This window comes from Bos grunniens, chromosome 10 (assembly GCF_055505025.1).
Source record: "Bos grunniens cultivar Pamir isolate PY7600 chromosome 10, Bosgru_T2T1.0, whole genome shotgun sequence".
Classification (NCBI taxonomy): Eukaryota; Metazoa; Chordata; class Mammalia; order Artiodactyla; family Bovidae; genus Bos; species Bos grunniens.
This window is the reverse complement of record NC_141174.1, coordinates 50,222,087-50,248,280: the sequence shown is the minus strand read 5'-3', so window position 1 is coordinate 50,248,280 and position 26,194 is coordinate 50,222,087. Positions and strand designations below refer to the sequence as shown.

The 26,194-nt window shown below is 36.7% G+C and overlaps 1 protein-coding gene across 10 annotated transcripts in view; it reads right to left on the bottom strand.

The window, feature by feature from the left end:
* Positions 1–26,194, bottom strand: part of TCF12 (transcription factor 12) — a 393,760-nt gene that overhangs the window by 112,079 nt on the left and 255,487 nt on the right. For all 10 annotated transcript variants that reach the window (XM_086321160.1, XM_086321163.1, XM_086321164.1 and 7 more), the window contains one exon: positions 7,991–8,055. In XM_086321160.1, coding sequence (XP_086177286.1) covers positions 7,991–8,055 — 65 coding nt within the window. The remainder of the gene's footprint in view (positions 1–7,990; positions 8,056–26,194) is intronic.

Below are 26,194 nucleotides of genomic sequence, written 5' to 3'. Positions count from 1 at the left end.
AAAAAAGAGATGTTTCTTTCTTACTGAATTGCTAGAATGCTCTTATCAAACATCATTTTCCATATAGGTATGGGTCTCTTTTTGGACTCTATATTCTGTTCCATGATCTATTTGTCAGTCTTTATAAGAAAACTACACTATCTTGATTACTATTGCTTTACAGGAAGTCTTGGGCTTCCCTTGTGGCTCAGCTGGTAAAGAATCTGCCTGCAATGCGGGAGACCTGGGTTTGATCCCTGGGTCCGGAAGATCCCCTGGAGAAGGGATAGGCTACCCACTCCAGTATTCTGGCCTGGAGAATTCCATGGACTGCATAGTCCATGGGGTCGCAAAGAGTCAGACACAATTGAGCGACTTTCACTTCACAGGAAGTCTTAAAGCCAGGTAAAGTCCTTCCTCCTTTCTTCTTTTCAAAGACTATTCTGGCTCTTATTAATCCTATACTTTTTCGAACCAACTTTTAAATAATCTTGTCAATATCTGACAATAATCTTGTCAATATTATAAAGAGCCTATTGGGAGTCTGACTGGGATTGCATTAAATCTATAGCCCACTGGAACTAAAATCTAAATGATATTGTCTTCCAAATCATAAACACAGTATACTTATTTATTTAGATCTTGTTTGATTTCCATCAGCAATATTTTATAGTTTTTATTGCTGAAGCTTTATAATCTATTAAATTTATCCCTTAGTATTTTATACTTTTTGATGTGACTATAAATAATAGTTTTTTAACTGAAGTATACCTGATTTACAGTGTAACGCCAATCTCTGCTGTGTAACACAGTGACTCAGTTACACACATATACATTCTTTTTTAAATATTCTTTTCCTTTACAGCTTATCACAGGATAATAGTTCCCTGAGCTATACATGAGGACCCTGCTGTTTATCTATTCTAAATGTAACAGTTTACATCTACCAACCCTAAACTGCCAGTCCATGTCTTTCTCCCCGTTTCCTCCCCTTGGCAATCACTATTCTCTTGTGAGTCTTTTCCTGTTTCATAGATAGGTGCATTTGTGTCATATTTTAGATTCTCCATATAAGTGATATCAAATGGTATTTGTCTCTTTCTGACTTACTTCACTTAGTACGATAATCTTTAGGTGCATCCATGTTGCTGCAAATGGCATTATTTCATTCTTCTTTATGGTTGAGTAGTATTCCATAAATAGCAGGCACTTGCTGCTAATACGGGGGTGCATGTATCTTTCTGAATTATAGCTTGGTCCAAGTATATGCCCACAAGTGGGATTGCTGGATCATATGGTAATCTATTTTTAGTTTTCTGAGGGACCTCCATACTGTTTTCCATAGTTTGCTGTACGACTTACATTCCCACCATGTCCCTTTTCTCCACACCTGATCCAGCATGTTATTTGCAGACTTTTAAATGATGCTCATTCTGACCAGTGTGAGGTGGTACTTCACTGAAGCTCTCATTTGCATTCCTCTAATAATTAGTGACGTTGAGCATCTTTTCATGTGCCTAGTGGGCATCTGTAAGTCTTCCCTGGAGAAATGTGTATTATGGTCTTCTGCCCATTTTTCAGTTGGGTTGTTTGTTTTTCTTTCATTGACTTGTAAGAGCTGTTCGTATATTTTGGAGATTAAGCCCTTGTGTGTCAGATCATTTGCAAATATTTTTCTCCCATTCCATAGGTTGTCTTTTCATTTTTTCTTATAGGTTCCTTTGATGTGCAAAAGCTTATAAGTTTGATTAGGTCCCATTTTAAACAATACTGCTTTGATAGTTTGATTTTCTAATTGTTCACTGTTAGTATATAGAAATCTAATTGTTTTTTAGACTGGCTATGTAAGCTGTGACCTAGCTAAAAGTATCTATCAGTTCTAGAAGTTTTCTTGATGATTCTTTATGACTTATGTACAGAGACATACCATCTGCCAATTCAGCTGAATTTATTCCTTTCCAATTCTTATCCCTTTTCTTATTACACTCACTAGAATACAAAATCCAGGTAGTAAGAATAGAAATTCTTACCTTGTTCCTAACAGGAAGAAAACATTTAGTCTTTCACCTTTAAGCATGCTGTTACACTTAACAGCTAGAGATCTTTCATACAAGTCTTTTTATCAAACTGAGGAAGCACCTATCTGTGCTTAGTTTCCTGAGAGGTTTTATTATGAATATTTGATTTTGTTGAATACTTTTTCTAAATCTTTCAAAATATTTTTCTCCTTAGTTCTGTTAATGTGCTGAACGAAAATGACTGATTTTCAATGTTGATTTTCAACAATTAAGCTACTCTTTCACCACTGGTACATACACCATGTGCATTTTGAGTACCAGGGTGTTGTTCACCTTATAAAATGAGGTGCAAAGTGTTCCCTTGTCATCTATTTTCTAAAACAGTTTGTGTATGATTGGTATTAATTTTCCCCCTCAGCATCTGCAAGAATTCACCAATGAAACTATATGACCCTCAAACTTTTTCTGTAAAAAAATTGAGATGAATTCACTTGCATTAATAGATATTCAGTTCAGTTCAGTTCAGTTGCTCAGTTGTGTCCGACTCTTTGTGACCCCATGAACTGCAGCACGCCAGGCCTCCCTGTCCATCACCAACTCCCAGAGTTCATTCAAACTCATGTCCATCGAGTCGGTGATGCCATACAGTCATCTCATCCTCTGAGGTAGAGCTATTCAAACCCGTGCTTCATCTTGTCCCCTTTCAGTAAGTAATTTTTAAGAAATTTGCTTGTTTCACCTAAGTTTCAAATTCATTAACTTATTCCTAACACTTTCTTATTATTCTTTTAATGTATATATGACCTACAGTGATAATCTGTCTGCCACTTCAGATACTGGTAACTGGCTGTTCTTTCCTCACCTCCCTGTCCCACATTAATTAGTCTAGCTAGCAGTTATTCATTTCATGGATCTTTTCAAATAACCAAATTTTGGCTTCATTAGCTTTTTCTATTATTTGTGTAATATTACACTTTTACTGCTCTTATTTGTACTGCTTTCTCCCTTCTTTTTCTCACTTCAAAGGGCAGAACCTCAGGTCATGCACTGCAATCTTCTTGAATACAAGTATTCAGAGCTATACATTTTCTTCAAGGCACTGCTTTAATTGCATTAACAAATTTTGTTATCTTATTTCATTATAATTTACTTAGGAATACTTTCTAAATTTCCTTCTGATTTCTTTTCAAAATCATGGGTTATTTAGACATGTCCATGTCTAAATGAAACAGCCCGTGTCATTCCAAATATTTGGCATTTTTCTAGGTATCTTACTGACTTCTAATTTAATTCTTTTGTGGTCAGAAAAAATACTTTGTATGATTTTAAGCTTTTTCAATTTATTGACATTGATTTAAAGATCAGCATATGGTTCAATCCTGTCAAGTGTAACATCTACCCTTGAAAGGAATTTATATTAGTCAGTTGTTGGGAACAGAATTTTATAAGTATCAATTAGGTCAAAGTAGTTTACAGTGGTTCATTTAGTTCTATGTCTTTACTAAGTTTCTGTCTAGTTATTCTGTCAACTGCTGAGACAGAGGTATTCAAATCTTCAACTATGATTATGAATCTCTCTCTTTAATTGTACCAATTATTTTTCCCTTCATTTTGAAGCTCTGTTATTAGATGTATACACAGTTTATCATTGTTTCTTTATGTATTGACTCATCATTTTATCATAATCAAATGTGGTATATAATGGGATTGATTATAATGGAAAAAGAAAATGGTAAAGAAACAAATGGTATGGGTAAATTTCTAAATAACTGTTAACTGAGTTTTGAAAGTTAACTGCTATTTTTTCAAGGGTAAATATCTTAACTCTGATGAAAATTAAATCTCTTGGGGAAAAAACACAAGACACTGCCTCTTCTAGGCTGAGCACTTTGAATAAATACTTGTTTAAGAGGTATCAATGACAAATAGTCATAATCATAAAAAGAATTTTTCATTTCATGGTAGCAGTTATTAAAATATTATATCAATTGAGTTTTTCTTGACAGTTAATTTTTATTGGAATATAGTTGGATTTACAATCTTGGGTTAGTTTCAGGTATACAGCAAAGTGAATCAGTTATACATATACATATATCCACTCTTTTTTATATTCTTTTCCCATATAGGTCATTATATAGTATTCAGTAGAGTTCCCTATGCTATAGGTCCTTATTAGTTATCTATATATAGTAGTGTGTATATCTCAATCCCAATCTCCCAATTTATTGCCCCCATACCTACTGTTAATAAAGATGTTGGCTTCTATGCTCTATGTTAAATTTAAAAAAAAATTCAATTGCAGAATGATCTATCAAGTTTCCAGTAATACTGCAACATCGGTTTCCTTTTAATGGCTCATCAGTTATGCAATTGCTGTGAAGGTAATATGAGCAGACTCATTTAGCAACATATTATTACATCATCTTTACATGAAGTAAGGCCCATCAGGCACTATTAAATTAGCCTGAATTTTGCAGTATGTCAGCAGCATTTTATGTACATTAATAGCAAAGTTAATGTTCCTTGGGGATTTTGTTGAGAAAAAATGGTTTCAAAGTGGTGTTTAGATATATTTGTGTAATATTTTGTAGCCACTATATTTTCCTCTATTACCATTGTGTGATTAAGATTATTATGTTGCTTGTGAACAGGTAAGACAAAATGGCAGCCAATTGTTTTCATGTATTTTTTTTTTCTTTGACCCATTATAGTAAGTACTGTTTGAAATACAGGGGTTTTTTTTTTTTGAATGGGAGTGATATACTTTTTTAAACTCTTGAATTTCCTGAATTTACTACTTAGGCCTCAAATCAGCTGGTGTGATCCACGGTAACTTCTCCCAGCAACTGTAGCATAGTCAGAGTTAAGTAACAGTAATAAATAGCAAAGCCATTGTTCCATTTACAGTAAGGAAACCTTTTACTTAGAGACCTCCAGTCTTCACTGACGTTGTTTACTCTTGTTGCAGTATTATCTTCTCTGTGCTCAATTTTGGACTTTCTTTTTGGGGCTCAAGCATTGCTTCTGTGAATTCTTCAAAAGCAAATATTTTCCTGATTTGAATATCTATAAAACTTCCTGATACAGCAATATCATTATTTTATATATTCCCATAACCTCCTTCTCTTTTCCATGGGCCAGCCTGATCTCTCCAACATAGGATAATTATTAAACAATGATCTTGTAGTTCCTTTTTTAATACTCCATATATGCTTACATTTGGGGTATACAGAGGAACTGGGGTTCTCAAAGCATAATCCCCAGTTCATGGGAATTAAAATCACCTGAGGCACGTATTAAAAATACAAGTTCTCAGGCCCCTCCTTGACCAAACAAATTAAAATGAGAGGGAAGTAAGAAATTCTACAGTAACAAGCATGAGTTTAGAAGGCCTACCACTTGCTAAATGTATGGCTCTGAGGAAATTACAAAATACCTATGGAGAACACTCAATTTCTAACCTGCAAAAATAGATGCTGTTAAAAGAATTAAACGTGGGAGTTCTCTGGTTACCTAGTGATTAGGCTTTCACTGCCAAGCTGGCCTGGGTTCAATTCCTGGTTGGGGAACTACAGAAAAAAACAGAGGGGCATTAAATGTGTAATTCAATGCCTGGCTCAGTTAGTGCTCAGTAAATGATAACAATTGTTATTAGAATGCTATGCATCTAGGTTAAAATAATTGTTTTGATATGAGAATTAAATCTGGTATAACATATTAATCATTGGTAAAAAGTTAAGATTCATTTTTGCAAAATTGGAGAATTACATAAATGGAGCTAACCATTGATTCTAACTAAATAGTGATACCTTTGGTAAGGGAGTATAAAAAAAACTAAGTGAAAACTCATTAATATAAGCATTAACAATAATTTAATAGTTGTAGTTTCAAAGAGCTTACAATAGTTTTTATTTTCAAGTTTATAAGTAGTGTTAACATTAGACAAATGGTTCTCAATTTTCTTGGTCTCTTAAAAATAATATTAAGGACTCAGAATAGCTGTTTTTGGTGGGTTATATGAATTGAAAACATTTTAAAAGGTACATTCATTTTGCAAAATATTTTCATTTTCAGTTTAGCCTTCTGAGACTTACATACATGGGGGAAAAATCACTAATTCTGTTTTCCAAATGAAGAAGTCAACACAGAGAGTGTACTTAAGGTTAAGTGACTTGTCTTAGAACCACAGGTCAGTAAGTCAGATATGAGATCTGAACACAGGTATTCTGATTCTGAATGGCACAACTATGGGATAGTTACTAAATGAAGTAGTATCAGGAAGATCTCCTGGAGAAGGGAATGACAAACCACTCCAGTATTCTTGCCTGGAGAATTACATGGACAGAGGAGCCTGGCGGGCTACAAACCATGGGTCTCAAAGAGTTGGACACAGCGGAACGATTTAACACTTTCACTTTACTTTTCATTTTCCCTGTGACAGTTAAGTGCCCATGTCTAAAGTTAAGGTGGGTCTTATGAAAGGCATGCAGACAGCAGAAAACACTTAAATGTATTCTGCCTTTCCTTTGTATGCTTTTTGGCTTGATTCTGATGGGAATCTGCAGGCAAACTGTATATTTAGGATTCTCAGTGTAAAGATGTGGGGGGAAAAGCAGAGGAAATGGCCATTAGTAGAAATGCAACATGCTAAGGAATATGAAGAATTGAAAGAACATTTCCAAGTCAAAGAGACCGGAGGAAACTCAAAATGGTTTCACTGCAGATTTGCAAGGAGGTCTTTTCAAGAAATTGTCCTCAGCAGGAAATCCTTTGTGTCTTGTCACTTTAGCAAAGCTATATTATAACTAGCAGAGCTATATTATAACTACCCTTAAACCAGGCACCTGTCATGCTCTGCTTATCTTTGGCCCAAGCAGTTTTCAAATCTTTTGATCTTTTTTTTTTTTTTTTTAAACTTTACATAATTGTATTAGTTTTAGTTTTGCCAAATATCAAAATGAATCCGCCACAGGTATACATGTGTTGATCATAAAATACCTTGCCTCACCTGCTGGTTCTTTCCATACATCAATGATGATGAAGAATAAGTAACAGATGACCATGAGACCTCCTCCCTAGCTTCCCCTTTAGTAATCTCATGGACAAACTCTATGAACAAACTTGTGAACAGGATAACATCTAAGGTACTTCCCTAGGAGTACAGTGGTTAAGATTCCATGCTCCCATTGCAGGGGGCAGGTGTTTGACTCCTGGTCAGGGAATTAATATCTCACATGATGTCCTGTGACCAAAAAAAAGACTGCCTCTAAAGAAAGATCACAAGAAGTCAACAAAACTACATGCAGTGGAGAATGGCAATGACTCTGATTCCTCATCTCAATGATTAACTGAAATTAATTCCCCCCTTCTTCCCCCTTTATAAACCATCATGGTCGAACAGCATCTTCAGAATTGGTTTTGGCAGGGGGATTCAAGTCTGCCTTCTCCCCAGATTGTCAACTTTCTGATCAAAAGCAACTTTCCTTTCTACCAAAACCTGCTCCTCAGGTATTGATTTTCAAGTAGAAAACAGCTGGACCTGAGTTTAGTAACAGATTATGATGAAAATACTTCCAACATTAGTAAGTTTAACACAAGACAGTCAAGCCTCACGGAGCAATTTCATGTTCTTCTTGTAGTTTACCAGCAACACTGTTCTTTTTATGAGGAAATAAACAGACATCATCTTCAGAAATCAGCATTTTGGAAGATGGTAGGAAGGTAACTGGTACTTTGCCTCCAGTTAAAATGGAGGTGAGTAATGAAATTCTTTTGACGATAGAGAAATACAGTTTGGTGAACCATGGAATGGAAACCATTTCAAACAGAGGAGCAGAAAGAAAATGTTTAATTACTAAAACCCCACTACATTTAGTCACAAATTAAATGCATAAAAAGGGTGAAATAAACTGGATGAATTTCCACCTCATCTGTTAACGTCTTTATTTACATGTTAAGAAATTATCTCACTGATTTTGTATTTATTAACTTACTTGACAGCCTGGTAATCCAGTATCTCTGCTGTACAGGGAAAATGAGCCTCTCTCTGACGTTTTTCCTGTAAAACAAAGAAAGTAACTTTATATAGAAATCTTTAATGACTGACACACAATCAATTCAACTTCTAGACCATTTATGAGAACAAATGATAAACAAGAATATAAAATCCAATAAACAAAATCTGAATAGCTTACTGCTGTTTCAGTCATGTGACAAAATGAAAAAAAAAAATTCAAAAGAATGGATTGCTTCAGACTCAACATCTTCCCCCTCTCTCTCCAAAATTAAAACATTATCAATATAGTGCACATCTTACCCCAGACTCAAAGGTAACCACTACCATAAAACTGGTATATGATTCCCATGTATATTTTGAATCTATTAGCATATATTTATGTATATATGCTAATAAACAATACACATTACACATTACTATCTGTGTTTAATACATTTAAACAGGTGGGATTACATGGTATATAACCTGAGATATACATTAAAGATAAGACATCTAGTTCACTCATTTTTGCTGCTATAAATGTCCCAATATACAAATAAAAAGGACAGTTGATCTCTTTTCCTACTGAAAAACAGAAAAACAGTTTCTACTTTTTCTGTTGTTACCATGAAGACTGCTTAAACAAATATCCTTGTACATATTGTACACATACAGAAGAGTTTCTCAGGATAGACACAAAGAAGTGGAACTGCTGGATTAAAGGATGAACACATTCAACTATGCATTACCTTTCTCTGAAGTTTTCATGCAGATGTATACCCTTCCCAGAAAAGAATTAGAATTCTGTTGGGATTATATCTGCAGTTCCAAAGCTGATGGCCAAGTGTCAGGAATGGTATAGGCCAGCACTAGAGGGAGAGCAGATGTCTCAAAGTGCTGACAACTGACAGCAGTGCTAATTTGCTTTTTAATACACAGGAGCTTAGTAGGTTTAGTAAAGTGAATTTTCAATTAGTGTATAGTTTTAAACTAAACGGTCTCTCACAAATAGACACATTGCTTAAAAAGATTTCTGCAAGGATCACAATTTGATGTTAATATCAAAAATGGCAATACAAATAAACAATGGAAGAGCTAATTCTTTTTCTCTGTTTCAAGTATAAAAAAAATTAAATCTGACAAGTTACCCGAAATATTTAAAGTTACTGAGGCTATATGAACTTCACCATAACTGTGCACTACACAATGAGATATTGGCTCGTGATTATATAAAACTATAGTTTATTAATTAAATAAAACTCCACACATAGTTGACATGCTCAAAATTGTTTACTGATATGGTACACAATTTTTAAAATACTTAAGAGATGCATGTATTAATATTTGATCATTTTCACTGATGTATGCATGCTACTGACATACTCAACTGGCCAACTGATACAGAAATCTTAGAACTCTGAACTTGGCATCTACTGAACCTTTAGATACACAAAACAATTCTTGTAATAACAAAGCAAGTTATTAGAAAATACTTTAATAATTAAGGATATAATTTCTGAGCCCACTAGAATATGTCTTAAGAAGCACTTACTGTTTACTACTGATGAAGTACCTATTACAGGCCAACACATAAAAATTACATGATTTATGAAAACAGGTTAATTAATGTGGTTTATTTGCCTCATTCTCACCACCAAGTAATACGCTCTATATAAAGAATTTTAATTGGCAAAATACATGAAATTAAAGATGAAAACATCTGTAACTCTTTAAATATATCCTTTACAAGTAAGACTACTTATGTAAGTCAAAATAATATCTTACAGTTTTGGATTCTACATTTCAGCTCTTGAAACCTGCTTCATGAAATTCTTAAAGGATTACATATTTTCAAGTCTGACACACACCCTTCCCTGTTGAACCAAGATGATGTCATATACCTAGCAGGACAGAACTGGGAGACAGTAACATTTTAAACCAATACCACAAAGTTTTTTTTTTTTTTTAAAAACAAGTTCCAATGACTTGTCATTCATGACAATACACTATCAACTTATTATTAGTTGAAATAGTCACTAAGTCCTTTTTACCTTGCAAATTCTTCCTTATACATTATTTTAAACAGTAAGGACTTAAAACTAAATAACTGTTATACTTTCATTCAACTGTACTGCTGCTGCTGCGTCGCTTCCGTCGTGTTCGACTCTGTGCGACCCCATAGATGGCAGCCCACCAGGCTCCCCCGTCCCTGGGATTCTCCAGGCAAGAACACTGGAGTGGGTTGCCATTTCCTTCTCCAATGTATGAAAGTGAAGTCGCTCAGTCGTGTCCAACCCTCAGCGACCCCATGGACTGCAGCCTACCAGGCTCCTCCATCCATGGGATTTTCCAGGCAAGAGTACTGGAGTGGGGTGCCATTGCCTTCTCTGCAACTGTACTAGTAAGGATTTTTTTAATTGTTGAGGTGGACAAGGAAACAGAATGAGAAATATTAGGTCTTTTTTAAAAATAAAGTACAGATTTCAAATGCAATCTTAATATCTGTGTGGAAGCTACCCATTAGATAAAGACTGTTTAAAAATAATGTCAAGTTTTAAAATTTACTTCCTATACCGATTTAAATTTTTAAACTTCTTCCTTTCACAGAGGAAATTCAAACCAGAAAGAATGAAAGTCATTTAATATTAGCCCATAACTTCAAAGTAAAGTTTCCTCTAAAATGGAAAGTTGAGAGCTTGTTTTTAAAATGACACGTATCCTATTCAAATGAGATTCAAAATATAAATACATTTTAGTTCACCTTTAACTTGTTAAAACTATTTATTTCTTAGGGACTTTAGAAATCTGGGTACTCCTGAAATATAATAACACATATCATGTCTGAGATTTAAAAGACAATAATCTTTAATTCTTACAAAATTACTTTTCACAAGAACACTCTTCAAGAAGTAAAATGAATCCTATGTCTTTTTATTTTATCTTAGATGTCTGATAAAGAACAAAAACTTCTGATTACAATTTAAGAACTACTAGTAACAACATATATCTCATTTCCTTTGAAATACCTATTAAAAATATCACCAAAATTTTACTGAGATATTCTAGTAGAGGGGTTTTATTTACGTGTGGGTATGTATGAACCATGGGCCTCTTTGGTATAACTACTCTTCATTTAAAAAAAAAATAATGCCACTCTTCTCACTGGTTTTATGTTCTTTCTTATACATAGTCTGTTTATTACTTTTTGTTCATTTATTATTTTTAAAATTTATTTATTTTAATTGGAGGCTAATTACAATATTGTAGTGGTTTTGCCATACATTGACATGAATCAGCCATGGGTGTATATGTGATCCCCATCCTGAACCCAGAACTACTCTTCAGAATAATGTTTTTAAAAGTATAAAGCATGATATGTACTATTAAAAGTAATCTAATGTTATTAAAATATTAAACAAATGTGCTGCATAGTAATACCTTATTATTAACACATTAAGTACAAGATCTAGAAGTAGGCCTATTAACAATGGTAATTTCAAATCACAAATGACAATTTAAGATATCTGCAACAACTATATTATGCTAATGAGAATATCTATCCTATTGGTGACAAAAATCATAAATACTATCAGGTCTCTTTTGTTACCCTCATTCAAGGAAATTCCTCATTGGCACTCCTCATTTAAGGAAATGCTAAATTTCACTTGGAGACTAGGAAAATAACAATTCTTTTTCTGTCCAAGTTCATTGATTTTGCTTCCATTTTGAGAGTCTCTGGACTCACTTTAAGAACCCCAACACTAGTGGAAGAGAAACATATTATTGAAAGATATGCATTTACATATATATTTGTATATTGAGCCCAACACGTATTTCATAAATATTTTGTGTGCAAAAGCTTTTTATTTAGACTTGTATGGTATATTATACATTAATCAGCCTCAGTATTTTCTGACCCCAAACAGAAATGTTCAAGACATGACAGAAGATTTTCAATAATTTGGATAGGATTTATAACTACTGTTTAAGAAAACGCAAATTACCGATTCAAGACATTATTTTACCCAGGTGTTTGTGAAAGATATATAAACTATTAGAAACAGTCATTACTGTAACAAATTTTCTTGGATTAAAAAAAAAAATTCTAAGTCATCTTGTTCCCTAGGAGTAACATACATGTTTTAACAGCAAGTTGAAACTCTCCACTGCTTGCCTAAACTCCAGAAACATAAACTAATGTTAATATTAGTCTATAAAGAACTCTTCAAAAGATCGTTTCACCTATATTCTTTTGGCACAGGACATAATCAGCAGTCAAGCTGAGGCTGAGGACAGGCAAGTTTACCTTCCCATTCTTCCCCAACCCAAGCACAAATATGCAGGAGTTGACTAGATAGAAGAATCTGAGTTTGATAAATTCCATCAAACATTTATGGGTTAATCACTCTGAGAGAGAGCCTGTGCCCTTAATAGGTGTCAACAAGCAGAAAAGCTTATAGCCTAACTGGATGAAAAACAAGTTTCACAATTAAGGTCAGGTGTCTTGAGATCCAGATCCAAAACATACTAAGTGGTTCTAGAGGAATGGACAGAGAATTGTCTGGGGCTAACACAATCCATAAGGGCTACTGAACAAGGAAGGAGAGTCATATTCAAACCTGAATGAAGTAATAGACACCCATCTGGTAATACTCAGGGCTTCCCTGATTGCTCAGTTGGTAAAGAATCTCCCTGCAATGCAGGAGACCCTGGTTCGATTCCTGGGTTGGGAAGATCCGCTGGAGAAGGGATAGGCTACCCACTACAGTATTGGGCTTCCATTGTGGCTCAGCTGGTAAAGAATTTGCCTGCAATGTGGGAGCTAACTGGAGGAGGGCATGACAACCCACTCCATTATTCTTGCCAGAAAAATCTCATGGACAGAGGAGCCTGGAGGGCTACAGCCCATAGCGTCACAAAGAGTCAGACACAGCTGAAGTGATTCAGCATGCATAGTTACACTAAAAGTAGAGATGAAACCACCCACCCATTTTACAGAAGGATCTTCTGAGCACAGAAGAAGGGTCTTCTGAGCAGATGGCAATACAGCCTTTTAGGCAAGTGACTTTCCAACAAAAGGGGTCTGGGAAATAAGCTGTGTTTTGCCCTACATAAAGCTTAAGCATTGTCAAATTGGTTTCCATTTAGACCCAGATCACGCTATCTGTAGGCTGTGAGAACAATCAGTCTCAGGGATAAAAGCGATATGCACTGATTGAACAAGTCAATCAAATACCGAGTTGAACATGTTTTCTTTACTGAAGGGCTAAAGAATGAAAATCTAGCTAGTCTTGGGAGTTTCTAGTGTGGTGAGAACCAAATATAAACAGAGGACCCCATCTTTCATTGTACAGTCACTGATTTTTTTTTCAAAAGCAATTAAATGCTGTTTCCCCCTAATCAGCAAGAGAAAAAAGAAAAAAAGAGTAGAAAGGTACAGACTGAAAACACAAAACGGCAAAGAGACAAGGAAATGTAAAAAGACACAACAAAAGAGAAACAAGGAAATGTGCCTTCCTCTACACCTCTACTGGAATTTAATTATGCCGTAAGTACAGTCCAGAATACACTGGCTTTTTTAAAGTCATACTACCTTGTTGGGCACAAATTAGACTTTTAAAAAAAGAAAGCCGAAACACTGTTAAACCAAGCCTTCCTATTCTGTACTTATACAAGTGATTTTTCTAGATGTAAATGCAGGATTTCATTTCCTTTAAAAAGTATTTTAAATTTCATCTTTGATTCATCACATTACCTGAACCTATCTGAATTTATGCTAAGTACTTGGAAGCCCCAGAAAAGAGAGGTAGGAAGAACAAGACCAGAAATTTCTAACACTAACTCCACTTCAAAAATTGAAGGCATGTCCACTCCCAGAGGAGTGGAGGAAAGAGTTGAAATGACAGGAATCCTCTTGGGAGATCATTTATGTTGGTGGAATGCACCACACCCAATTTTGGGAACCCTGGTTTAAAAGGGTTCAGATTTTCAGCAGGGTAAAAGTAAACTCCAATTCTGGAAACTCCGTGAAGTGCAGGTGAATTAAAGGACACCTACGTCATTTCCCAGTAATCGTGAATACTAAATAAGACCACATGATCTTTCCCAGGATCAGAGATTAATTTTTCAGTGAGACTTCAGAGGTTACCTACTCCAACTCCTGCCCAAAGCAGTACTACTTTGAACATAAAAAGTGTCATGAAAAAAAGGTCCATGATGATTGCCTTCTATTTGGTATCACTCACAGTTTAAGAATAACACTAAAAAGCCAAAGTGGGGGCTGTTGAAGGATAACACTAAGAAAATAGAATTTCCAACAGTGAAATAAAAACTCTGCAGAAAATAATATGACATTCCAGTTTTTCTTATTTGTAAAGAGATGCGTGGAACAATTAGCTCTTTTGTTGCAAATTTATTAATGCAGAAGACCTAAAAATAGATATTTTTAGCAGTCAAGTTACTACTGGTGAATCACAATGAGTTCATGTTTATTGGACATTTGGGTATTTTACTATAAAACGATCATTCACAATTTTGCTCACTTTTTCCTTACTGCATTGTTTGTCTTACTGATTTGTAGGAGTACACATATTTCATACAAGACATTTTACTGTATCTATATATTTTATGTAGCTTGCCTATTCACTCTCGTAATGGTGTCTTTTGACAAACAGAAATTCTTCATTTTAAAATAGTCCAATCTGTCCATCTTTCCCTATATGATTAACATTCTTTGGTGTGTGCGCTATTTAAGAATTTCTGCTATTCCAAGGTTAGGAATCTGTTTCTCTAAGCTTTCTTTTAAAGGCTTAATCTTTCACACACTTAAATCAGACTTTGTGTTTTTTTTTGTATGCTGCTAAAAGGTCAAGGAACAAGTTTTTTTCTATTGGGATATCCAATCGACTTCAGAACTGTTCTACTGAAAAGATGATCCACACTTTATTCTCCACATCCATCACTGTGGCTGCTGTGTGGAGAATACACTATGAGGGAACAAGTGTGAAAACAGGAAGACCACTTAGAAGACTACTGAAATAAGCCAGATGAAAGCTAGGGATGGCTTTAATTGTTCTGACCCACTGAGGGAGGTACTATTAAATCCCCATTTCACTAATGAGGAAAAATAATTTGCCCGAAGTCAAAGAATTGAAAGATCTACAATGCAGGGTTGTCTGACACCAAATTCTTAACATTCTTTTATACTACCCTACTTTACAGTGGAGGTTTAGGACACAATTCTTAAATTCTGATCATATATGCAGACACTTGGCAGATCCCAAATAGATGATTTTTTTTCTCTTTTGAGCCTTCCAAGCAGCTTCTACCAATCAACTGATTTAGCACTGGATGTGAAATGTATTCCTAATGAAAAGAGGGACCAACAACAAATCATCCCCCAAATGATTGGCAGCAAAGCCCAGCTACTCCCAAGGTTGGCTCTGGATAGGAGAACAACGTAGTTATGCTGGTTTCACTCAACTGCTTTTAGTTCTCACAAAGAGCACATGATGATGTTACTCTTGTCTGAAGTGCCTTTTAGAAAAATATTTATTCTTTTCATGTCTTTCTGGGCCTCAGTTTCATATCTGTAAGAATAAACAAGTTGGACAATATTAGAAATTGCATAAAAACATCCTGCAAGATTGTTCTGTGTGGCCAATGAGGGGATTTGTTTGTGTGTGTATGTTTTAAACAATTTAAAAAATCAATTGCTATGCCAGTCAAGAGAACACACCTTGTGGAACACTCCTGTTTTGGGGGATGTAACTAACTCCCTGAAGTCAGGTCCTTTAGGGAACTGCTCCACCTGCTGTGCTCTAGAATTCAGGGCTGCTTTTGTACTGAGGCCCACTTGCTCCAACACATCTGACAGAGTATGGTGCAAAAAGCAAAACACACTCCTTTCTGGGAGACAGGGCTTTACTCTGTTGACCAACTTGGGCTCATGAACTCTCCAGCTGCTTTGCTGAACCTTCCTTAGAGTACACACTAGTGTAGGACTCTTCCACTTTCTCTTCTTCACTCTCAATGTCTTGAGGTTGCTGTTGGAATTTGCTGACCAGCTATTACATGCAAAGCACTGTGAAAGGTGCTTTACTTACACTGCTGGTAACTTAACTGCTAGCTTTATTTTTCATCTTACTAGATATCCTGTTAATACCAAGGAGTCACTGAATGAAGCTGTGAGATATGACAGTAAATTTTCAGGATCTCTCAAATCTACAGGTTTCTAGAAACCTGCCCCAGTTGTATGTGCTCTTTTCCTACCAACGCGTGCTGTCTCTTTAGGTATATTTGACTCTGCAACCCTATGGACTGTAGCTTGTCAGGCTCCTCTGTCCATGGGATTCTCCAGGCAAGAATACTGGAATGGGTTGCCATGCCTTCCTCCAGGGGATCTTTCTGACGCAGGAATTGAACCTCTTTATGTCTCTTGCATTGGCAGGCAGGTTTTTTACCACTAGCACCACATGTGAAAGTCACTCGGTCGTGTCCGACTCTTTACGACCCCATGGACTATACAGTCTACGGAATTTTTCAGGCCAGAATACTGGAGTGGATAGCCATTCCTTTCTCCAGGGGTTCTTCCCAACCCAGGGATCGAACCCAGGTCTCCTGCACTGCAGGCAGATTCTTTACCATCTGAGCCACGGAAAGCCCAATAATATTTTTATGAGCAAACGACCAGAGAAAGAGAGATCATGGAAGATGTAGCTGGCTCAGTATTTATTTCTGCAGCAGTTTAGTGAGTACTTGAAAATTTCCAACAAAGTTTAGTAATTTCAATGAATAGATACTACTCAAGAAATAACTGTTGACTTCACAAGTAACAGCACAAATTAGAACAAACAGCTTCCCAATTTGCCTGAAAGCCAATATTATTTCAAGTTCATTCAGGCCTACTGATTTACATTCAAATTCAAAATCTATTAAATAAAAAACTCCATCACCATATCTTATTTTTAAAAAAATCTTTATTTATTTGGCTGTGTTGCGTCTTAGTTGCAGCATGTGGGATCTAGTTCCCTGACCAGGGATCGAACCCAAGCCCCCTGCATCGGGAGCTTGGATTCTTAACCACTGGACTAACAGGGATATCCCTATCACTCTATTTTCAATGAGCAGCATTAGACTATTTTTCTTAAAAGATAAAGGCTTAACCTAGAAAAAGAATTCCTGGATATGTCAAAAATTACCTAGATCAACACTGTCCTTCAGTCACCCAGTTGTGTCCGACTCTTTGTGACCCCATGGACTGCAGCACGCCAGGCCTCCCTGTCCCTCACCATCTTCTGGAGTTTGCCCAAGTTCATGTTCATTGCATTGGTGATGCTGTCCAGCCATCTCATCCTCTGACGCCCTCTTCTCCTTCTGTCCTCAATCTTTCCCAGCATGAGGGACTTTTCCAGTGAGTCATCTATTTGCATCAGATGACCAAAATACTAGAGCTTCAGCCTCAGCACCAGTCCTTTCAGTGAATATTCAGGGTTGATTTCCCTTAAGATTGACTGGTTTGATGATCTTGCTGTCCAAGCGACTTTCAGGAGTCTTCTCCAGCACCACAGTTCAAAGGCATCAATTCTTTGGTGTTCTGCTTTCCTTACATTCCTGCTCTCACAACCGTATATGACCACTGGAAAAACCATAGCTTTGACTATATGGACCTTTCTGTCAGCAGAGTAACGTCTCTGCTTTTAAACACACTGTTTAGGTTTGTCATCGCATCCCCAACAAGAAGCAATCGTCTTCTGATTTCATGGCTGCAATCACCTCCCACAGTGATTTTTGAGGCCAAGAAGAGGAAATCCGTCACTACTTCCACCTTTCCCCCTTCTATTTGCCATGCAGTAATGGGGCCAGATGCTATAATCTCAGTTTTTTTTTTTTAATATTTAGTCTTAACTGACTCTTCCACTTTCCTCCTTCACCCTCATCAAGAGGCTCTTTAGTTCTTCACTTTCTGTCACTATCAACATTATAATGTTTCAAAATATTTCAATAAATACATCATGAGAGCTTTTCTATATTTAGTTTTCAAAGAAACAATATAAAATCCTTACACAGGCAAATCTAAATATCTGGGCACAAATCTGAATTTGGTCACGGTTCTATGAGGAGAATATCTTCCTCCCCCTTGGGTATCTTTGAAAACTCATCAATTACCTAACTCCTTTACATATAGAGACGCTTTTCCTCTCTTCTTGTGGACGAACACTACCAAAACTGTCATTCAATTTGAATCATACTAACCATCTGGAGAAACATAAAATACTGTCCTACAGAATGGGAAAATCTGTAATGCCTTTGGGTATATCTAAGCAGAGACTTAGGAATTCTGACTGCTGGATTCATATCTTGGCTCTTGTTTCTCTCTCACTCAGTGAACTGGCCAAGTTACAAGTCACTGAACATCAACGGCCCCAACTCACTCTTTCAGTAAAGCCAACTCAGTAACATGTACTTCACACAGTCCTGTACAATTTAATTAATGCTTATAAAGTAGTTGGAAATTCTTATCTGAAAGAACCTAGCACAATGCTAAATATTACAATCACAACCTTCATTTTGGAAGCAACCTCTTTAAACTTACAGGAAGAAAAAAAGAGCCTAAAAAGGAACTCTAACAGATTTTTTTAAAAGGGAAGGAAAGAGAGAGAGGTTTTTAACATAAATGCTTGCCTATTTTCTTCACAACAATTTGTTTAAGTATTATTGGCTAACATTTGTGCCAAGCACACTGCTGACTACATTGAAGATATTTAAATATCTAGTGCCAACAAGCACAGCTGCTGGACTCTCTATGCCCTCCTCTTGTTCACTCTGTGCCAAATTACTCACACAGCAATGAATGATGAGGCAGCAGCATAGGAAAATGCCAAGTGTGAGTGAGATTAGTAATAAACCAGAAGATCCCTACAGAGGTCAGTGATTAGCAAGTTCCCAGTCGTAATCACTTTTCTAACCCAGTCTTTATCTTATCATTTTATTCCACCTTAACTCTGCATCAACTTCTAGTGACAGGCATCAAACTATAAGCGTCTTCCCAATTACTCCTGCAGAATTGCTACCGTACTAATAAAGGATCTCATTATCCTTGATAAGAACACACTGTCAGACCTGGGCAATTTGAACAAGCTTTAGAAATGACTTTTTGCAACTAAATCCAAGAGAAAGTAGTCCGGGACACAAACATTCATCAGTCCCGCTGTTCTTCCCATGCTCTCCATCCCTCCTCCTAAAGTCAGATTCACAAATTAAACAAATAGGCAAGGATGAGAAGGTTTCTTACACAAAACAGTTTGCTTTTCAGTCACTGGAAAGCTGGAAGAGAGAATATTAAAATGCAGGATTCAATATGAGAAGGTGAGGTAGGTAGAAATTGGGAATGAATGAACACAGTAGAAAAAGAAAATATATCGATCAATTTTAGTCCCTTATCAAAACTTTCTAGACCATTTCATTGTCCATTTCAGAATCCATATCAAGGTATTCACTACAGGTAGCTCAAAATCTGAACTCCATTCTCTCAGAGATGTTACTTATTAATTACCTTTCTAACTTGTACTTGAAAATGTATTCATATCTATATTGCAGTGTTGCTTTTCCTTAGATTCAGATTTTAAGTGTGTTTCTTCATTTCTCCAACCTCATGAAGTTTAAAACTTAGATAAAAAGATACTTCATTTTTGTAACAATCCAACAAATTATAGAAACAGGAATTATCTCTTCACCTTTGGCTGCATTTGAGGAGAAAACATGGTAAACATGTATTCTCTAACAACAATCAAGTAACCATAGTATCCTAATGTTTATGCCATTTCTTAAATGAAGGATTCAAAATAATTCAACTGATGCTTTACAACTTTCCAGCCAATTCTACTGAGCCAATCCTTCAATACACCTCAATCTTGTCTACTCCTCTTACTCCAAAAATAAAGGAAAAAAAGAGAATCAGGTAAAAATCACAGCATCAAAAACTGGGCTGGGGGAAGACAGAATACAGCATGTTATCAAATTATCTTGGTAATCACATACATAAATTTCTTGTATATAGAATGATAAACAAAACATTAAGCTCATTATTGTTAATTCCTGTGATTTTCTCAGATGTTTCTGTATTCTGGCTGTTTAATTTAAACCATGACCTTAACCAGGCAAGGTCAGTGTCTGAGTCTGTTTTTTATGGCACCCAGGGACCAGAAGGCAGATGCCACTTGTTCAGGGAACACTGGTCTGGAATTCAAGACTTGTTTTGTTTGCATGCCAGGAACAGATTCTACTCCAAGGCTCTATCTATGGCATACAGCCACGTGGAGGCAGAGAGACAGTTTAAGAGAACCATGCTCTAAAATAGCAGATAATGAATGACTGTTAATTAGCTAGTTTCCCTTGACAGCAAGAAATGGAATAAAAAAAGGAACTAGTCAATGGAACTGCGACCATGTACCAACTATCTAGTCAGAAACAGGGCAGTGAAATAAAACTAGCATGGAAATGAGAGCCAGGAGGGTCCTGTCTTTGTGTGAACTAGCAGTGTGACATGCATATATCATTAAACCTCCCCAGGAATCAGTTTCTTTACCTAAAGAAAGGAGTGAGGTGGAGCAAGTTTGGACTGGATGATCTTTATTTCAATAGCCTATGAAACTGACATCCTCATCTACTTTGTTATCATCAATCAGGCACCCTCTTCTGACAGAATGTAAATTTCGGTACTGTCGGCACTAATAGAAGACAGGCTGCTAAAAAAATTTTGGGACTTATGTAATGATGACGTGCAGTTATAAAAATGAATTATATAGGCAGTTCATCATACCTCTGTTTAGTACACTTTGATGTATTTAGATTGTGAAGTTGGTATCTGACTGTAGGAAACTGAAGTTAATATACTCAGGATTATTAAGACTTCATCCTACTCAGATTAAGAAAAACTAAATGGTAATACAAATTCTCATTAGGGCTGAACATTCTCTACCTATACACTGTAGGAAGGTAAACACATTTTGTACACCAGAGAAAATGTACAGATACGGAGCAACAGAAAGGAGACTATTTTCTTGAAACAGAGAAAGCCTCAGATAAAGCCTTAAATCCCTTTTACAGTCTACTAAGATTTAAATAAGGTTCTTGCTACATTTGGGTAACTATGAGGGCAGAGTATAAGACATTTCAGTTTTCAGAATGGCCTCCTGTACTGCAATTTACGGCCAACAGGAAGCTTGGGGCTGGTGCACTGGGATGACCCAGAGGGATGGTATGGCGGGGAGGTGGGAGGTGGGTTCAGGATGGGGAACATGTGTACACCCGTGGCGGATGCATGTTGATGTATGGCAAAACCAATACAATATTGCAAAGCAAAAAAATAACTGAATAAATAAAAGAAACCAAAGGAGGAAAAAAACAAAAAGCAAATTGTTAAAAAAAAAATCCAAAATAAAAAGTTTGTAGCCAACAACAACAACAACAAAAGTTTGAAAACAGGTAAAGGCTTGCCTCATATTCTCAATACGATATAATCCAGAGTTCATTTGTGAGTCACAACTCAAAATAAGTTTTTTTCAAACACTCCGACTCATAAATGGCTATACAAATCAATTTAAATTACTCACTGTATGTAAAACATTTGTTGAAGGGAGAAACAAAGAAATTAAAGAATAAATGAAGTAAGGAAAATAAGTGGGGCTTCCTGGTAGCTCAGTTGGTAAAGAATCTGCCTGCAATGCAGGAGACTGACTGCAATGTAGGAGAACTGGGTTCAATCCCTGTGTCAGAAAGATCCCTTGAAGAAGGAAATAGGAACTGATTCCAGTATTCTTGCCTGGGAAATCTCTTGGATGGAGGAGCCTGACGAGCTACAGCCCATAGGGCTGCAAAGAGTTGAACATGACTTAACAACTAAACCACCAAAAGGAAAAAACGTAATAATGAAGAGTAGGTATAGGGAAGTGGTGAAGAACAGAGACTCTGAATGCAGGATAACTAGGTTACTCCACTTCTTACTAACACTGTTACCTAACTTCTCTATCCCTTAGTTGCCTCAATGCTGTAATGGTGTAATAAAATTTTACTTCACTGAGTTTTTGTGAGGATAAAATGTATTAACATACAATGTGCTTAGAATAGGGAAAAACACAAGCGCTAATTAAGTATTAGCTACTATTTTAAAGAAAAATATATTGACTAAAAGACCCATAATATTTAGGATATTTATATCCTAATATCCTAATATCTAAATATTAGTGCTTGAGGAAAAAGTCTTAAATAGAGGAGAAAAAGAAGGTAGATTCCTGGGAAATAATTTAAATGGAACTAGTAGAAACTTTCAAAGATTTTCAAAATTCTTTATGCCTTTCATTTCGTTCAAAGTCATTAAAAGCCAATGACTTCACTCTTTCCTTAGCATTAATGAATGGGTAATTCTCTAGCACAATTTGCACACTGGGTCACAAACAATCAAGTTTCTGTTCAACAACTGAATAAGGAGAACGATGTAGCAAAAAAAGCATGCAAGGCATGAAAAAGGTGATAAAGAATTTGAAGACATATGAAAGCATATAAGGACAACCTCAAGTGGATTTTAACAGAGTTGTAGATTCTGCAACATAGAGGATACATGGTAGATGTAGTCCTTTACCTGCTTATTCCTTTCTTCCTCAGGAGTTGGGAAAAATGGTTATGGGAGATTACCTTGGTTCTAAGACATTGGTTCAACACAGCTTGGTTGCTGTCTGAAGCTCATACGAGACAGAGAAGCAGACCATCTTTATCAGGTAAAAAGAAAGAATTAGCATTGCGTGGAGAAGGAAATGGCAATCCACTCCAGTGTTCTTGCCTGGAGAATCCCAGGGACGGGGGAGGCTGGTGGGCTGCCAGCCTGTGTGGGGTCACACAGGGCGGACATGACTGAAGTGACCAGATGCCATGATCTTCATTTTCTGAATGTTGAGCTTTAAGCCAACTTTTTCACTCTCCACTTTCAACTTCATCAAGAGGCTTTTTAGTTCCTCTTCACTTTCTGCAATACGGGTGGTGTCATCTGCATATCTGAGGTTATTAATATTTCTCCTGGCAATCTTGATTCCAGCTTGGGTTTCTTGCAGTTCAGCGTTTCTCATGATGTACTCTGCATATAAGTTAAATAAACAGGGTGACAATGTACAGCCTTGACGTACACCTTTTCCTATTTGGAACCAGTCTGTTGTTCCATGTCCAGTTCTAACTGTTGCTTCCTGACCTGCATACAAATTTCTCAAGAGGCAGATCAGGTGGTCTGGTATTCCCATCTCTTTCAGAATTCTCCAGAGTTTATTGTGATCCACACAGTCAAAGGCTTTGGCATAGTCAATAAAGCAGAAGTAGATGTTTTTCTGGAACTCTCTTGCTTTGTCCATGATCCAGCGGATGTTGGCAATTTGATCTCTGGTTCCTCTGCCTTTTCTAAAACCAGCCTGAACATCAGGAAGTTCACGGTTCACATATTGCTGAAGCCTGGCTTGGAGAATTTTGAGCATTACTTTACTAGTGTGTGAGATGAGTGCAATTGTGCAGTAGTTTGAGCATTCTTTGGCATTGCCTTTCTTTGGAATTGGAATGAAAACTGACCTTTTCCAGTTCTGTGGCCACTGCTGAGTTTTCCAAATTTGCTGGCATATTGAGTGCAGCACTTTCACAGCATCATCTTTCAGGATTTGGAATAGCTCAACTGGAATTCCATCACCTCCACTAGCTTTGTTCGTAGTGATGCTTTCTAAGGCCCACTTGACTTCACATTCCAGGATGTCTGGCTCTAGGTCAGTGATCACACCATCGTGATTATCTGGGTCGTGAAGATCTTTTTTGTACAGTTCTTCTGTGTATTCTTGCCACCCCTTCTTAATATCTTCTGCTTCTGTTAGGTCCATACCATTTCCGTCCTTTATCGAGCCCACCTTTGCATGAAATGTTTCTTTGGTATCTCTGATTTTCTTGAAGAGATCTCTAGTCTTTCCCATTCTGTTGTTTTCCTCTATTTCTTTGCACTGATCTCTGAAGCAGGCTTTCTTATCTCTTCTTACTATTCTTTGGAACTCTGCATTTAGATGTTTATATCTTTCCTTTTCTCCTTTTCACAGCTATTTGTAAGGCCTCCCCAGACAGCCATTTTGCTTTTTTGCATTTCTTTTCCATGGGGATGGTCTTGATCCCTGTCTCCTGTACAATGTCACGAACCTCATTCCATAGCTCATCAGGCACTCTCTCTATCAGATCTAGGCCCTTAAATCTATTTCTCACTTCCACTGTATAATCATAAGGGATTTGATTTAGGTCATACCTGAATGGTCTAGTGGTTTTCCCTACTTTCTTCAATTTCAGTCTGAATTTGGCAATAAGGAGTTCATGGTCTGAGCCACAGTCAGCTCCTGGTCTTGTTTTTGTTGACTGTATAGAGCTTCTCCATCTTTGGCTGCAAAGAATATAATCAATCTGATTTCGGTGTTGACCATCTGGTGATGTCCATGTGTAGAGTCTTCTCTTGTGTTGTTGGAAGAGGGTGTTTGTTATGACCAGTGCATTTTCTTGGCAAAACTCTATTAGTCTTTGTCCTGCTTCATTCCGTATTCCAAGGCCAAATTTGCCTGTTACTCCAGGTGTTTCTTGACTTCCTACTTTTGCATTCCAGTCCCCTATAATGAAATAATGAAAAGGACATCTTTTTTGGGTGTTAGTTATAAAAGGTCTTGTAGGTCTTCATAGAACCATTCAACTTCAGCTTCTTCAGCATTACTGGTTGGGGCATAGACTTGGATTACTGTGATACTGAATGGTTTGCCTTGGAAACGAACAGGGATCATTCTGTCGTTTTTGAGATTGCATCCAAGTACTGCGTTTCGGACTCTTTTGTTGACCATGATGGCCACTCCATTTCTTCTAAGGGATTCCTGCCCGCAGTAGTAGATATAATGGTCATCTGAATTAAATTCATCCATTCCAGTCCATTTCAGTTCGCTGATTCCTAGAATGTCAACATTCACTCTTGCCATCTCTTGTTTGACCACTTCCAATTTGCCTTGATTCATGGACCTGACATTCCAGGTTCCTATGCAATATTGCTCTTTACAGCATTGGACCCTACTTCTATCACCAGTCACATCCACAGCTGGGTATTGTTTTTGCTTTGGCTCCATCCCTTCATTCTTTCTGGAGTTATTTCTCCACTGATCTCCAGTAGCATATTGGGCACCTACTGACCTGGGGAGTTTCTCTTTCAGTATCCTATCATTTTGCCTTTTCATACTGTTCATGGGGTTCTCAAGGCAGGAATACTGAAGTGGTTTGCCATTCCCTTCTCCAGCGGACCACATTCTGTCAGATCTCTCCACCATGACCCGCCCATCTTGGGTTAAAATAAGAACCTCATACAAGTGTACTTCCAAAATCCTCCCTCCCATCTTTTGGGTAATTGTTGTTATACCTCTAGCTTTTATGTATTTTATATATCCCACATACAGTATTACTATTTTTGCTTAGACATATAGTTATTTTATAGTGTGATTAAAAATGAGGGAACACATGCCTTTTGTATTTATTTTTACCATTTTTGGAGTCCTGATTTCTTTGTATAAGCCATGAACCAAAGCTGCCCTTCCAGTTTTTCTAAATAAAGTTTTACTGGAATACAGCCATCATCTATGGTGGCTATGCTACAGAGGCAGAGTTGAACAGTTGTGACAGAGACTGTCTGACCTATAAAGCCTAAAATACATGGTATCTGGCCCTTGACAAAAAAAAAAAAACTGGTGTAGATCTAAGTATCTGCCCGGTGTCACATTCACTATGCCTTAAGAACTTTGTTTAACAGGTATTGCAGCATAAGTCTGCTGGGAATTGATTCAGCTTTTCACGTATCTGTAAAAGATTTTACCTTGTCCTCACTGGGGGGAAAAAAATTCAATGGATATATAATTCTGGGTTGACAGGGTTTATTTTAACACTACAGCAATGTCTTACTTTTCATGCTTGCAATTTTTCTAATGACAAGTCTACTGTACATTATTTTCATCACTCTGTACATATATGGTTTTTCTGCCTCTGGTTGCCTTCAAGATTTTCTCTTCATTGCTGGTTTTCAGCAATTGGAACATACTTCTACAGGTATGTGTCCATGTTGTTTTTTTCAAATCCTCTATGATTTTTTTTTCTCTCTCCATCTCCATCCAAG